The 12,482-nt window shown below is 51.9% G+C and overlaps 1 protein-coding gene across 1 annotated transcript in view; it reads right to left on the bottom strand.

The window, feature by feature from the left end:
• Positions 1 to 1,048: 1,048 nt before the first annotated feature.
• The window catches only part of LOC309684886 (sentrin-specific protease 2-like), a gene marked incomplete at both ends in the record, with an annotated part of 31,230 nt that continues 19,796 nt past the window's right edge, over positions 1,049 to 12,482 (bottom strand). Inside the window, 7 exons of the mRNA XM_082500730.1 lie at positions 1,049 to 1,111; positions 1,682 to 1,777; positions 2,224 to 2,308; positions 2,943 to 3,022; positions 3,150 to 3,353; positions 3,769 to 3,900; positions 4,616 to 4,693. Coding sequence (XP_082356856.1) covers positions 1,049 to 1,111; positions 1,682 to 1,777; positions 2,224 to 2,308; positions 2,943 to 3,022; positions 3,150 to 3,353; positions 3,769 to 3,900; positions 4,616 to 4,693 — 738 coding nt within the window. The remainder of the gene's footprint in view (positions 1,112 to 1,681; positions 1,778 to 2,223; positions 2,309 to 2,942; positions 3,023 to 3,149; positions 3,354 to 3,768; positions 3,901 to 4,615; positions 4,694 to 12,482) is intronic.

The raw sequence follows: 12,482 nt of genomic DNA, 5'->3' as shown, positions 1-12,482 counted from the left end.
CACTATGCTTTTCCGCTTCCGACCCTCCAACGGGGCAAATAACAAAGCTGGTTGGCCGTGGGGGTTATAGCAATAAGTATAAGCAAGAGCCTCTCTGCATCCCATGCCTGGGCATCAGCTGTAACCATTGCTCTTATCGCTCTGAGAGAGTGAACGCTGACGGCACAATAGGCAGTTAATTTCAGTTGGTAGAAGAGGCCCAGCTAAGAAGCCAAGTTACTGAACAAAATTGGTTCTCTTTTACCTCAAACCAGGACACAGGGAGAGTTTCCTTCCATTAAGGCTCTTTTTATTAAAATAAATATTTATATTATATAAAGAAATAAATACTTCTCTTTTCACATTAGATAACTCCCTGGAGGCAGCAAAACAAGCCAACCCCAAACCAGCCCAAAGGACAGGGGCTTTGGTGAGAAATCAAGAGATGGTAAACGCTTTCTTTCTGTGGTCGTGACAAATCCAGTTTTAGGAATCAAGTAGACGGTAGATATTCCAGAAACAGAGGAAAACTCTCTTTGAGGAGACGGTAGTTCAGCACGTTGTCCTTGGGAAGGTAAGTTGGGCAAACACGACTGTAACCACCACCACGGATGTTTCCCATTTGTCTGTAACGTGGTCGCGTGCGCTGTGAGGCGCGAGCGTGCGGCTCAGCCATGGAAGTTGACGATGTTCCTTCTTCACTCTGCCCTTAACGAGGTCACACCCACCTTTCTGGCTCTTGCTTAAGGTGCGTTAGCTAATCAAAGAGAGTTACTGTCTCCAAAATAAGGGGGGGGTGGTGGTGGTGGTGGAGGTGGGGAAATAAACTGCCTTAACCACTACTTCATAATTTGAAGAGGAAAACTTGTGTACCAAAACCCCAGAGTTACTGTCTCCAAAATAAGGGAGGTGGGGGGAATAAACCATCTTAACTTCTACTTCATAACCTAAAGAGGAAAATTCGTCTAAGAAATGTAACTAAAGGTCTAAGAAAACTAACTAAAGGCCTAAGAAAAGTAACTAAGGTCGAAGAAACGTAATCAAAAGAAGAGCTCTAAGAGTCCACGTGTCACAGCAGCTGTTGGTGGATTATCTCCCACACCATCTTCTTCCGGAAGTATGGCATGTGAGTCTGAAAAGAGAAGAGAAAGAAAAGAGAAATTAAATAATGACGTCACGGTAGAAAGAGGTGGCAAACACGCATAAACGCCCAGCGGAGTCCTTAATAGGAAGTTCCCTTTAGGAACTGTCAACCGTTTGGGTACAACACCCCACGCGGTTCCTAAGAGGGTGACACGACAACCCGACAAAACCAGATTGACTTGACCGCGCGACAGCTTACAAGCACGCTAATAAAAGACCCGTCTAAAACGAAATCAAGAAAAAGAAGCGGTGTCTTGACTGGTCAAAGGGTAGAAGCCATTTCTCCAAAAGATACCGAGCCCAGATATGCCAAACCCGCTGGCAGCAGTATCTTGCCCAAGAGGAATCTCACCGGCAGCAGCTCCCAAAGGCGGGGATGGAGAACCACAGCTCTGCCCTGCCCAGGCCACTTGGAAGTTCTGATCCCAGCAACTACGCACCGAAACGGGGTACGAAACCTCAGCCCCTGCCCCGGACACAATGAAGAGCTGCTGCCTAACCTCCCTGGCTCCTGTCCCTGGGCGAGAGGGGCTTGGAGGGGTTTATGACCTTCACTCACCTGGCTAAAGTTGAACGGTTTCTCTCTGGCGATGTAATCTGCGTATTTACACATAAAGACGCCGCAGTCGCTTCCATTCAGCTGCTGAGGGATCTCCTAAGGAATGCAAAGAAGATGGAGGATTTCCCTCTGTCTCAAAAGAAAAGCAACTTGGAAGCAGCGCACATTACCCACACCGACACTGCGCTCACCGCACACTCCTGACCCTACTTGCCTAATCCCCGATACCCACTCCCGCCCACGAGGAACAGACCCAGTTCACTGCTCACCATCCCTCCCCTCTGCCTCCCGGACTCGGACACTACGATCCAAATTTTTGGCAGGCCCAGAAGGCGCAGCAGCCCTCCCCCCTGCGAGGTGTCTCAAGGTTCGCACCGCCTCTTTCTTAAGTGACCTTTCTTAAATCCGGTCTTTAGGGACTGCTTTTTACTATCAACTCCTCGAGGAACATCAGCTCAACCCTTTCTTTGTCACGGGCCAGGATCTGGGCCCCAAAGAAGCACTTACAGTTCCCATTTCAAACCCAAGGGGTGCTCACGTACACGTGGCTCCATGCTGTGAAGAGTCCACTCTGAAACATCCAGCTCCAGCTGTCTTTTTTCCCAGCTTTCTTTTTGCAGGTATTGGCTGGTTAAAACAAAAGGAAAAAAAAAAATCCCTTTTCATCTCTGTAATTTAGGCCAACAACAAAATAAAGCGGCTGAAGGATCACAGGAAGACGGACGGCAGGACGGTAAAATGTCAGAGGATCCTCACCGCAGCTGATTTAAGGCTGATTTTGAGGAAAAATCCCAATCTGAAACTTACAAACACGGGGAGAGGCTGTGAGCTAATGGTCAAGAACGAGGCCAACGACTCCATTGCTTCGGAGAGGTCAAAAAGCCCCAAATCACATGTTATCAGAGCACAAAGAGACAAACCAAGCAAGGAACTGTAATGCCGTAATTCCACCGGGTGCCTTCATCCCACATCCTGGGCTCCGACTAACAAAGTCGGCACACGTGTGCCACGGGGCTATGGCGTATTTGGCTGTGCCTCTCACGGGAAGGTGGCAGAATCCAGGCACCCCAGACCCTGGGTGCAGGGGACGCTGTGACAGCAGATAAGCAGTCGATGCCAGACAACTCGCAGCAAGCAACTCCAAGATTCCTGCTTGGTTATCTACAAGCCACGTGAAAACTGGCAGTCGCCTTACAGGGACTAAATCTAAAACCCCTCTCCTCATTCACACCAGAAAAGCAGTGACGGAGCGGTTACTTACAGCAAAGTCTGACAAATCTTGTCCCCTTTCTGCCCAAGCGAGTCCAAGTACGTGATCGTGTTCTTCCTCAGATCTATGACCTGTTATTAAAAGGTGACCGTTAGGCAAAGCACAACCTTCTGCCGCACACCCCCCAACACCTACATGACTTCTCTTGCCAGTTTTTGCTCCCCGTCCAATTCTAAAGAAAAAGCCCGTGGGACTCACGGCTAGTGTCCAGTGTGCTCGCGAGTTCACAGGCACGAAGAGGATGTCCTGCTTAAAGACATTGACACTCTTGGTCCACCTTCTGACCGACTCGTAGCCCCCAGATGTTAGTTTCGGATAAAAGAAAGTACTAAACGCGTGGACTGCTGGATAGCCTTCCTTCTTCCCTCTTTCCATCACCAGACTCATGTAGAAATTAACGACCTGCACCATAAAGAGGAAACGTGAGGTGTCAAAATAAGACGCTGCCTTCCCCAACCAAAAATACAGCACCACCTCTTTTCTGGCCACCCTTAAGCACGCAGCGCAGAGAACTCCAGCCTCAGCTGGAGGCTTTTGTTCCCAGGATTTCACACGGGGCTACATCGGCAGTTTGATCAAAACACCTGCCCCCCACACCAATAACCCGGACGAACTCCTGGAAGCTGCGTCATACAAGAAGTAACGGAACTTCCAGAAACGCTCGACCCTTCAACACCTCAAATAAGAAGTGTACAGAGATTTCTAGGCTCTGCAGCGGAGGTCATCAAAGAACGTTGACGCGACTTCTGTACAGGGCGGAGGGGTATTTTTCAATAAAGGCTGAGTGAGACTAGCCCTGTGCTGCAGCTGGTTTTACCTCATCGTTTAGCCAGCAAAGGTTCCTGAGCGTGTGGATGTCTTCGCGAGTGACCTTTAGTTTGAAGGCACTGCTCATGATCTCATCTGGCTCACCTTTGCCAAATGCGGCACTGACCTCTCTCTCCATGGCCTGAAAGGAACAATTCAATGGGGAAGGACTTGTGAAACAGAGCGTGGAGCACGCTGACCTGGGGGCAGCTTTCCACTGAAACATGGCCTGTAAATTCAGCTCAGGTGACAGAGCAACTGCCTTCGACGGTTTCTTGCCTCAGTGAGCGATAGCGCTTTTGCCTTGCTTGGTTGGTTTCAGCATCCTAACTTTGAACTTCACAGCCCAGGCTTGCTGCCGTTTCTTTTCACCAAGGACGTGGGGATAAAACCCGTCAACTTAGCAAACACGCTCAAGCAGCTGAAAATGGAACACAACTCTGGCAACCCCCTTTCCCAGGTGCTGCTGCGGCCCTCGCAATACCCAGGTTTAAGCCAACCCCAGCGGGCATCCTCCGTACCGAGGCAGCTAAGTCAGGAGCCTGAAAGAACGTGAAGGTGGGGGACTTCAAAGGGAACGGCAAAGGGGGAAACTGAGGCAGCCGTCCCGCTAACAGAAGGCCCACAAACCCTTAGGGCAGCACAACTGAAGGAGCGCGGGGAGCACACAAAATCCTTCAAAGCAGCTTTAGTGCTGACCCTCGCACTGTGAAGCCACAACCACAGCCACTCGCTAACAGGTTCAATGCAAGTTCTTCAGATTTCAAAGCGCCTTAAGAACCACCAAGAAGAAGAGGACTTCCTTGCAGCTCTGCCACAACCTTCTCTTTTGTCTCACAGACTGTCGCCTACGGTACCTCTGTGAGCGGAGGAAAGCGTTCCGCTGTTTTTCCCAATCTTGGCACTTTCTTTTCCTCCACATCGAGGCTGGCTGACTTTTTGGACGGAACAGGTGTAGGGTGTCCTCGGAATAAGGCATCTTCTAAGATTTCTGTGCCACGCTGCCTCTGTTAGACAAACGGACGTTAAGCTAGCAATCAAGCACAGATTTGTTTCCTTGGGGACAGGACAGAAAATCTTGCTTATATAGAAAACTGGAAGGGTTTTTGTACACCCATGCAACCAGCAAACTCCAAAGTTACTTCTTCTTGACGACTGCATTCCAACTGTGCACCCATGGAGTGCTGCACTCGGAGGCAAGAGAGGCAGAAAGCTCCTTTGCCTTGGGCTAGCGTTAAGAACCCCAGCAAAGCCTCCACGTGTAGGTATCAAGTTGAGATTGAGACTACTATTTCTGATTACCATGACTAAAATTTTATTTTTGACCTCAACCCTGACCAGAGGTGAAAGTCAAAGAGACGTACTTCCTATCCCAGCAAACAAGATAAGACTAAAGACACCCCAGTCCAGCTTTGCAGGTCAACCAAGTCTGCGCGCTAAAGATTTTGAGGCTATACCCAACACGTGAAAGGGGAAGAATCAAAACCGTATAGTGTAGTGTGCTCCTAATAGTCCAGAAACAAAATTAACGGCAGCGGAAAACACTTGGCGATAGCGCTACTCATCAAATAACGCTCCCGCTTTCCCGGGGAAAAACAACCTGGGCAAATACAGATATTGTTGAGGAAGTCATGTGAAGAGTGCTGAAGTTTCTCATCACAAAGAGCTCTATTTTCCTTGGGAATAACACAAGCTTACCCCTGCGATGGTTTCTTTCACTGCTCCTTCCTCTTCCGCAGAGTTTTCTTCTGGTGTGCAGTACCTGCCAGGAGAGGGAGAGAGAGAAGCGAGCTCTATATCCGTCCTGTCCCATGGAATTCTCAAGAATTCACCCTCTGGACAAGAAAGGCTTTTGCAAGGCTAAATACAGCACTAGTTTTTAAAGCGGGGAGAAGAATAGGGACAGAATTAGCTACAAAACAGGACTGCTGCAACTGAACCTCCCTCTGCTCCCATCTACGCTTTCTCCTCTCTCATGTAAGGGCAGGTCACTGCAGAAAGATGCGTGCATCTTACCGCCGTACAAAATCTCTCCCTGTAGCTGCACCTACTGCCCCCAAAAACCTGTTTCCATAAAGACCGCAAAGCCGTCGCAACTCACAGTCCTGCCAGCTCAGACAGCCAATACCAATGAGGCCGCTGGCCTCTCAAACCCAACTGCACGCTGCCTTTTTCTCCCTCCTCGGCAAACCCCAGGCATCCTTTGGGACTTACAAAGTCCCCAAAACTGCCTCAAGTCCCACCAGGCTTTACAAGCTCTCTAATCCTTCTGCTTAGGATGCGGGTTTCCAAGTGAAAGAAGTGAAATGTCAGCTCCTTGATGGCTCGGCAGAACGACTCACAAACAAAAACGGATTCTGCACATCCAAGGACAACTTGGGACGGCCACCACTCGCACCCTTACTGGCTTTCTTCCCACAGCAAACACCACACCAGCACAACCCTCTTTGTCACGCAGCACGGCTCTCGCTTGTGTTGGAGATGCAACTGGCTTGCAAGCAATTCCGGAGCCGCAAGCTAGCTACTTCTCTTTCACAGCACTGAGACGATCAAAGACCGTTGGTCATCTTCGAGACTCTACCAGCGGCTGAAAGAGATACACGCGCAGAGCCAAAAGGAACAAGAAGCATCATTAGAAGAGACTCTACCTGATCGTATCACCTCTCTGCGACCGCTGCGGGCAGCAAACATCTATACATTCGACACCTGCACAGAAAAGCAGTAGTAAGAAAACAAGAAGTCGACTTTCAATCACCATCAGATGTACACAGCTCTCCATTTCTGAGTGATAAATAAAAAAAAAGGAAAAACTTTGAAGGATGACGGTATGGTCAGGAAGTTCGAATTCTGGCAAGCACTTTGAACTCGGAACGTCATCTGCGAGTGTGTAAGAAATGCCCTATTCGGATTTGACGTCTACCTACAAAGTGGAACGGATTGAAATCATGGGGATACTCACCGGTCCTGAGTGTTGCACGTGGATAGACGTCTCCTCCGTATTTTGGTTCTTCCCGGTGACTCACAGTCGCCACTGGTTCCTTGGAGGAGGCTTGAACACTTTGGGGCAGGAAACAAACAACAGAGGAGAATCACAATTTTTATACGGGGGGCATTTGTTATCAGTGCGTACCAATTCACGCTGGCTTTTGGGGATTTTCTTTAAGAAGAACAAAATATTCTTTGCACATCCGACAAATATCTGCATTAACCTGAGGAGGCCACTTTACTCTGTGGGACAAGACAGCGTTCATTTCAACCAGCCCTGACCAATTCTGCTCAATCTATTTGTTAAAGGTTATGCTGACGCTGAGAATGGCAATGTCCACAACATCCATACTGCTGGGACATTTTACTTCAGACCTGCCCTGCTCTGACCTCAGGGACTATATGCTCAGTAGCGGTTGGAGTGCATTAGACACCTTCCCCAGGAACTTCTCTGGTTTAGCTTCCTCTGAAAGGAATCTCTTTCTCAGGCTCCAGATCTGCTCCAAAATATGAGCCAAACCACAATAAGCAACGACTGGCAGATGAGACGCCGACAGCAGAGTCTTGACCTGCTCTCAAATGCAGTGCGCTTAAACTCAGCGCACCCAAAATTACATGAGAAACTCTCTTCTGTATCATTTTCATGGTATGGATTTTCATCTGCAGTGGCGGATTCTGGCGCAGCGCACTCCTTAACTGGTGGCCTCAGTGGTAAGAAGCTGTCTGGAGCAGCTTTGATGCTCTGTTTGCCCTTCCGGCTTGTGCTCAAAACATCAACGGCAAAAGAAACGGTATCAAGAGAACATTCCAATGTGCACCTCCACCACCACCTGCTTTGTCAAGCACGTACACCGATGACGATGGAGACAGACACGAGATGTTTATGACTTTCAGATGAAGACCTGCTGTCTTCAACTGGCTAATGGGGAAGTAGAGAGAAGTAAAAGTGAAAATCACAACAACTGCCTTCAAGATACGCTGTTGATTGTGTCCTCAGCCTCCTCTCAAGTTCAACGCTTCCTCTTACCGCAGACCTTTAATCTCTAGCTAATCTCCTGTGTCAATTAAGTAGCTGGATTTAAAGAAAAAGTTTAATATTGGTTCTTCGGGGGGGAAGCAGCTGACGACCTCCCTTACCATAGGCAGTAAACCTTTCGGGGAAGAAGTCAAAGAAAACGGAAGGATTTTTACCTCAGACGGGGAATTGTCTTGTCAGGACGAGAGAGTGGTTCCTTAGTCAAGCGAGCATGGGTCCCACACGGCATTTGACCTACGAGAGAAGAGCGTAAGGCATCGGTAAGTATAAAAGGAAACTGAAGAGGTTTATGAGTTTACAGTAACGAGCTTCACCAAAGATAAATTGTCATTTTCTCTCTCACATCATCATATGATTTGTGTTATGTCACTTTAGGACATTTTCAGGTTTTCACACCGGCAACTGCAGCAAGTTGCGCGCACAAGGTATTGCCAGCCGAAACCTGAAATACAAAAGGCTCCTCAGGATCTACTACCTAAAAGGACCATTGAAAACAATTTGCTTCTGGCAAGCTAACAGTGGACCTATCAGAACGGAAGGACTGCATCCAAGGCAGCTCTGGTACCGAGACGACCAGATCGACGCCCGGCTCCACTCCAGAAGCAATGCGAGGATGCGGGTAAGAAACAGAGGTCACGCTCAAGTCTTCCCAGATGCTGCCTCGTCCCGTGCCTGCCATAATCCCTACAGAACCCTAGGGGTAGACTTGGACAGTACACAAGGTAGGGTGAAAATGAAACAAGTCGTATAACTTGATGTCAGCCTTACCAATTTGCAGCACGGCTACCTCGAGTGACGAAAATCGTGGTCTTTTAGTGGAAGGCTCTAAAGAAGTGGACCCAGGCTTAAAAGAAAACAACAAAAAAGCACCAGCGTGAGTGTAACCTGAATGTGAATCCCAGCAAACACACTTCCTGAGGCTTAGTCAGCTCTACTATGACTTGGGGACCATGACTTGCTGGTTCAGATTGCAGAAGGCGGCAAATCTTGGCAGGACCTTTGACAGGTACGCTTTAAATTTTGAATACAGGCTCTCATATGTGCAGCAATTAAAAGAATACAGTCTTGTCACTGAGTTATCACTCAGTCGGCTTCTAAACATTCCAAAGGGTGATAGTTCGGCCCTTGAGAAATATATTTTGTACAAATAAGAGTTAACGACTCTCTCAGGAACGAAGAACTAGAGCCCGACAGTCTCTTAGCCCTCTAATCCCATGGGGCAATAAGAAAAACTGCACTACACCTTTGAACCAAACTAGGCAGTCAAGGTGGCTCATTTTTACAGAGCCAAAGTCCTACAGGAACGCTCTCCTGGACTGGTGGATAATGAGCAGAAAGTGGTTTATCCAGAGCAAGTATGCAGTTTTTCTTGTCAGGTAGTGTATATTGATTCCTTAACCACAAGCTTGAGAAAGAGAATAACAGTTTGCAAACACACTAAAACTATAAACTTGAACCATTCTCAAGTATCTGGAAGACAACAAACAGTTTGCTCCTCCCGCAGCTGCCAGTGCCGGAGCAGAGGACGCAGGCTTGAGTAAGGCAAACCCAGCCCACATTAGAGCTGCCTGCTAGAAATGCAAAAGAACCACCTACTGCTGTACAGGCTCAGAGCAGGCTCAACCTCAAGATGCAGTAGGGAGAGCCGCTTGCTCTCGCACCTTGCACAGACCCTAACATTTCAAAGCCCTCGCTAACCTCTTCCGCAGACTCTGTGCCGGCAGCATCTTCGCTGACGGAAGCCGCCGGGCGTTTGGTTGCCTTGGTCGGCAACTGCAGCACTGCAGAAACTTCAACTTTCTCTTTCTGCTCAGAGATGGAATAATCTAAAAAACAAAGACAGGCCGTATAAGAACAGGCTAGAAAACCAACAGAGGTACATTGCGAATACAGACAGGAGGGAGCACACAGCTTGGATTTAAGATACTCTTTCTGCTGACAGGCGCGGGCTCAGCGCCAGAGACCTGGGCTATCTCCTGCTGGCAGTAAAAGTATTGGGCCCTGCCACAGTCACCGCAGAGAACGTCCGTCATCTATAGGGCTAAGCCCTACCGGACACCCTCAAGCCATTGGCTATAGGCATAGAGAGCCACAAGGCAAGAAGCCAACGGCTTGAAAAGCCACCGTTTCAGGAACAATGCCAGAGCACAAAAGCCAGACTTTTCCAAGGGACACGAAACCTCAGAAAAATCGGGCATATTCAGTACTTGTGTAATGCGCGATACCTGATTTTTGCTTTTTCGGCGGAGTCTCGTCATCATCATCATCCACAACTATGCAAACGCTGAGGAAAGAACACACACAACAGTGTTTTGCAACCCTAGGGAAGCTCCCAGCAGGCTGACTTCCCTTCACAGGGCCCAAACTTCCCAAGTTACTTTTCCTATCCCAAAGGTCTCCCCCTCCAAGCGCCCCTGGGATCATCTCAGGCACATACACCTAACTGCAGCCCTCCTCAACACCCCCCAACCTCTCCCAGCCAACGACCGCTCGCAGAGAGCTAATGATCCCGCTGCAGCACATTAGGCCTCTTTGGCTCATTCCGTTAATGCTTCCCAACATTTTACCTTTCTTCCTATCGCCAACAAATTAAGTTCGTTTCGGAAATCCCTACACTGAGTTGCAAAGAAAAGTCTAAGGAGGACAGGACATAAAAGGTGGGAAAGCAACTCGGGCATACACCCACTTCAATCACTTTGTCCTTTGGGAATGGAGCACACAGGTTGGTCCGAGGTGGGTTTTTTCCTCTCTTTGCCCCCCCAAATGTCAGGACAGCCGGATCCTTTGAAGAACTCTTTGGTCTTTCTTACACAAAGGAATTTCTCTTGAACTGTTATGCCCCCGACCCCTGCTGATAGCATTGCTTCTGGCCGGGGAGATGGGGGGGGAGTGGGCGCCAGGGCGATGCCCGGGGGCGGCCCTGAGGCGGCGGGGCGGCTCGCCGACCTGGGGGGCGGCCTCTTGCGCGGCGGCGGGGCCGGGGGCGGCGAGGAGGGCGCCGAGGGCCCCCCGCAGCCATCGGTACAGGGGAGGCTGAGGGGGGAGAGAGGGGCGGGGCGGTGGGTGCGCGCGCGCAGGCGCGCCGCCGTCTGTGCTCTGCCTGAGGGAGCCGTTAGCGGCCGCCCGGCCCGCTTCTGCCCCTGCCCTGCGGTGGGGCCGGGCCGGCGCCGTCCCGCCCGGCCCTGCTCTGTCTGGGGGAGGCGCTTGCCCTTCTCCGGAAGCCCCGAGCCGGGCCCCGGCTGGCAGCTGGGCGCCGGGAGGCCGGGGAGTGCCCGGAGGAGGGGAAGAGGCCTTCGGGGAGAGGCCCCCACGGAGGCCGGAGGGGCCCCCCAGAAGCCCTCCAGAGACGGAGGGGCCCCCCAGAAGCCTCCCAGAGAGCGGAGGGGCCCCTCGGAGAGCGGAGAAGCCTTTCGGCGTCCCGCAGGCCTGAGGCGAGCGACAGCGGCCGGCGGCGCGGGCTCTCGCGCGCCCCCTCCTGCCTCCTCTGCCCGCGGTGGGTGAGGGAATGCCAATCCCGGGCTTACCGAGCCCTTTCCTCCGCGCTCGCACGGCGCTTTGCGCCCCTCTGGCGGGGAGCTGCGCTCGCTGCACCCGGCTGCGCCATGGCTGCGGTGCGACTGGAAGGACGCGGACTGCGTTCGGCGTTCCACCATGGTGAGCGGCTGTGACGGAGCGGCGCCCGACCGCCGGCCGCAGGCAGCCCCGCTCGAGCCGCTGCTGCGGGGGCCGGCGAGCGTGTGGTGAGTGCTGAGCTGTGTGCTGGGGGGTTGGGCTGTCTCTTGGGGCGCTGCCTTGCTCCTAAGGGGGCTTTGAAATGCGGTGCTCGCCCCTCGTTAACGAGCTGTTTCCTGTGGGGTGGAAATGTGCGGCTGTTGCTGCAGCCCCGTCCTGGAGAGGCTTTTTTTCCAGGGCTGGGAGCGAGAGCGGCGTCCAGGCTGGGCAGGGGAGCCGGGTCTGCTCGTCCTCCAGCTGAGCAGTGGTGGTTTGCAGGTAGCATCCGGTTGCACTTGCTGGAATGCAGAGCAGGAGAGAGTTGTGTCGTGGTTTTCCCCTGCAGATGCGGGACACGGGCGGCAAGGTGGCAGCGTGGGGGGAGTGGGGGTAACTGGGAGCCCCCGTCTGCCTCCCAGCCCCATGGCGCTGGATGCAGCTCAGATGCACCCACGCTCTGTGAGGGGGGGTTTGAGGGCCTGAAGGGTTGTCCCCGTGTCCCTGCCGGGCTTATGGTGGTATCTTGCTGCTGTGCGTGGGTCTGGGGGTGGCCGGGAAGGGTCTGGCATGCTGGGGCCATCACTGACCCTCATTTTCTCTCCCACCATAGAGCTCCTCGGCGGAGCTCTCAGCCAGCTCTCGGCGGAGCTCTCAGCCAGCTCTCGGCGGAGCTCCCCCAGCCAGCGCCTTCCCACATCAGCACCCTTTAGGTGCCTGTCCCCCCTCTCCAGGAGATCTTTGCTGGGGCACCTTGGGAGAGTGGGCAACCACTACCATGGGATGGTGGGATGGGGACAGCCACCTCCTTTGCCCCCTGTCCAGCTGGTGCCCTGACCCTCTCACTCTTCCATGCCCCCGCAGCTTCCGGAGCAAGAGGTTGTGAACGTGTTCATCGGGACGCAGGCGGTGGGGGCCATCATCGGGAAGAAGGGGCAGCACATCAAGCAGCTGGTGCGGTTTGCGGGTGCCTCCATCAAGGTGAGGAAGGCGCT

This window comes from Vanellus vanellus (genome assembly GCF_965231255.1).
Source record: "Vanellus vanellus genome assembly, contig: HAP1_SCAFFOLD_38, whole genome shotgun sequence".
In the NCBI taxonomy this organism is placed as follows: Eukaryota; Metazoa; Chordata; class Aves; order Charadriiformes; family Charadriidae; genus Vanellus; species Vanellus vanellus.
Note: the sequence above shows the minus strand (reverse complement) of the source record. Positions and strands in the feature narration are given on the sequence as shown.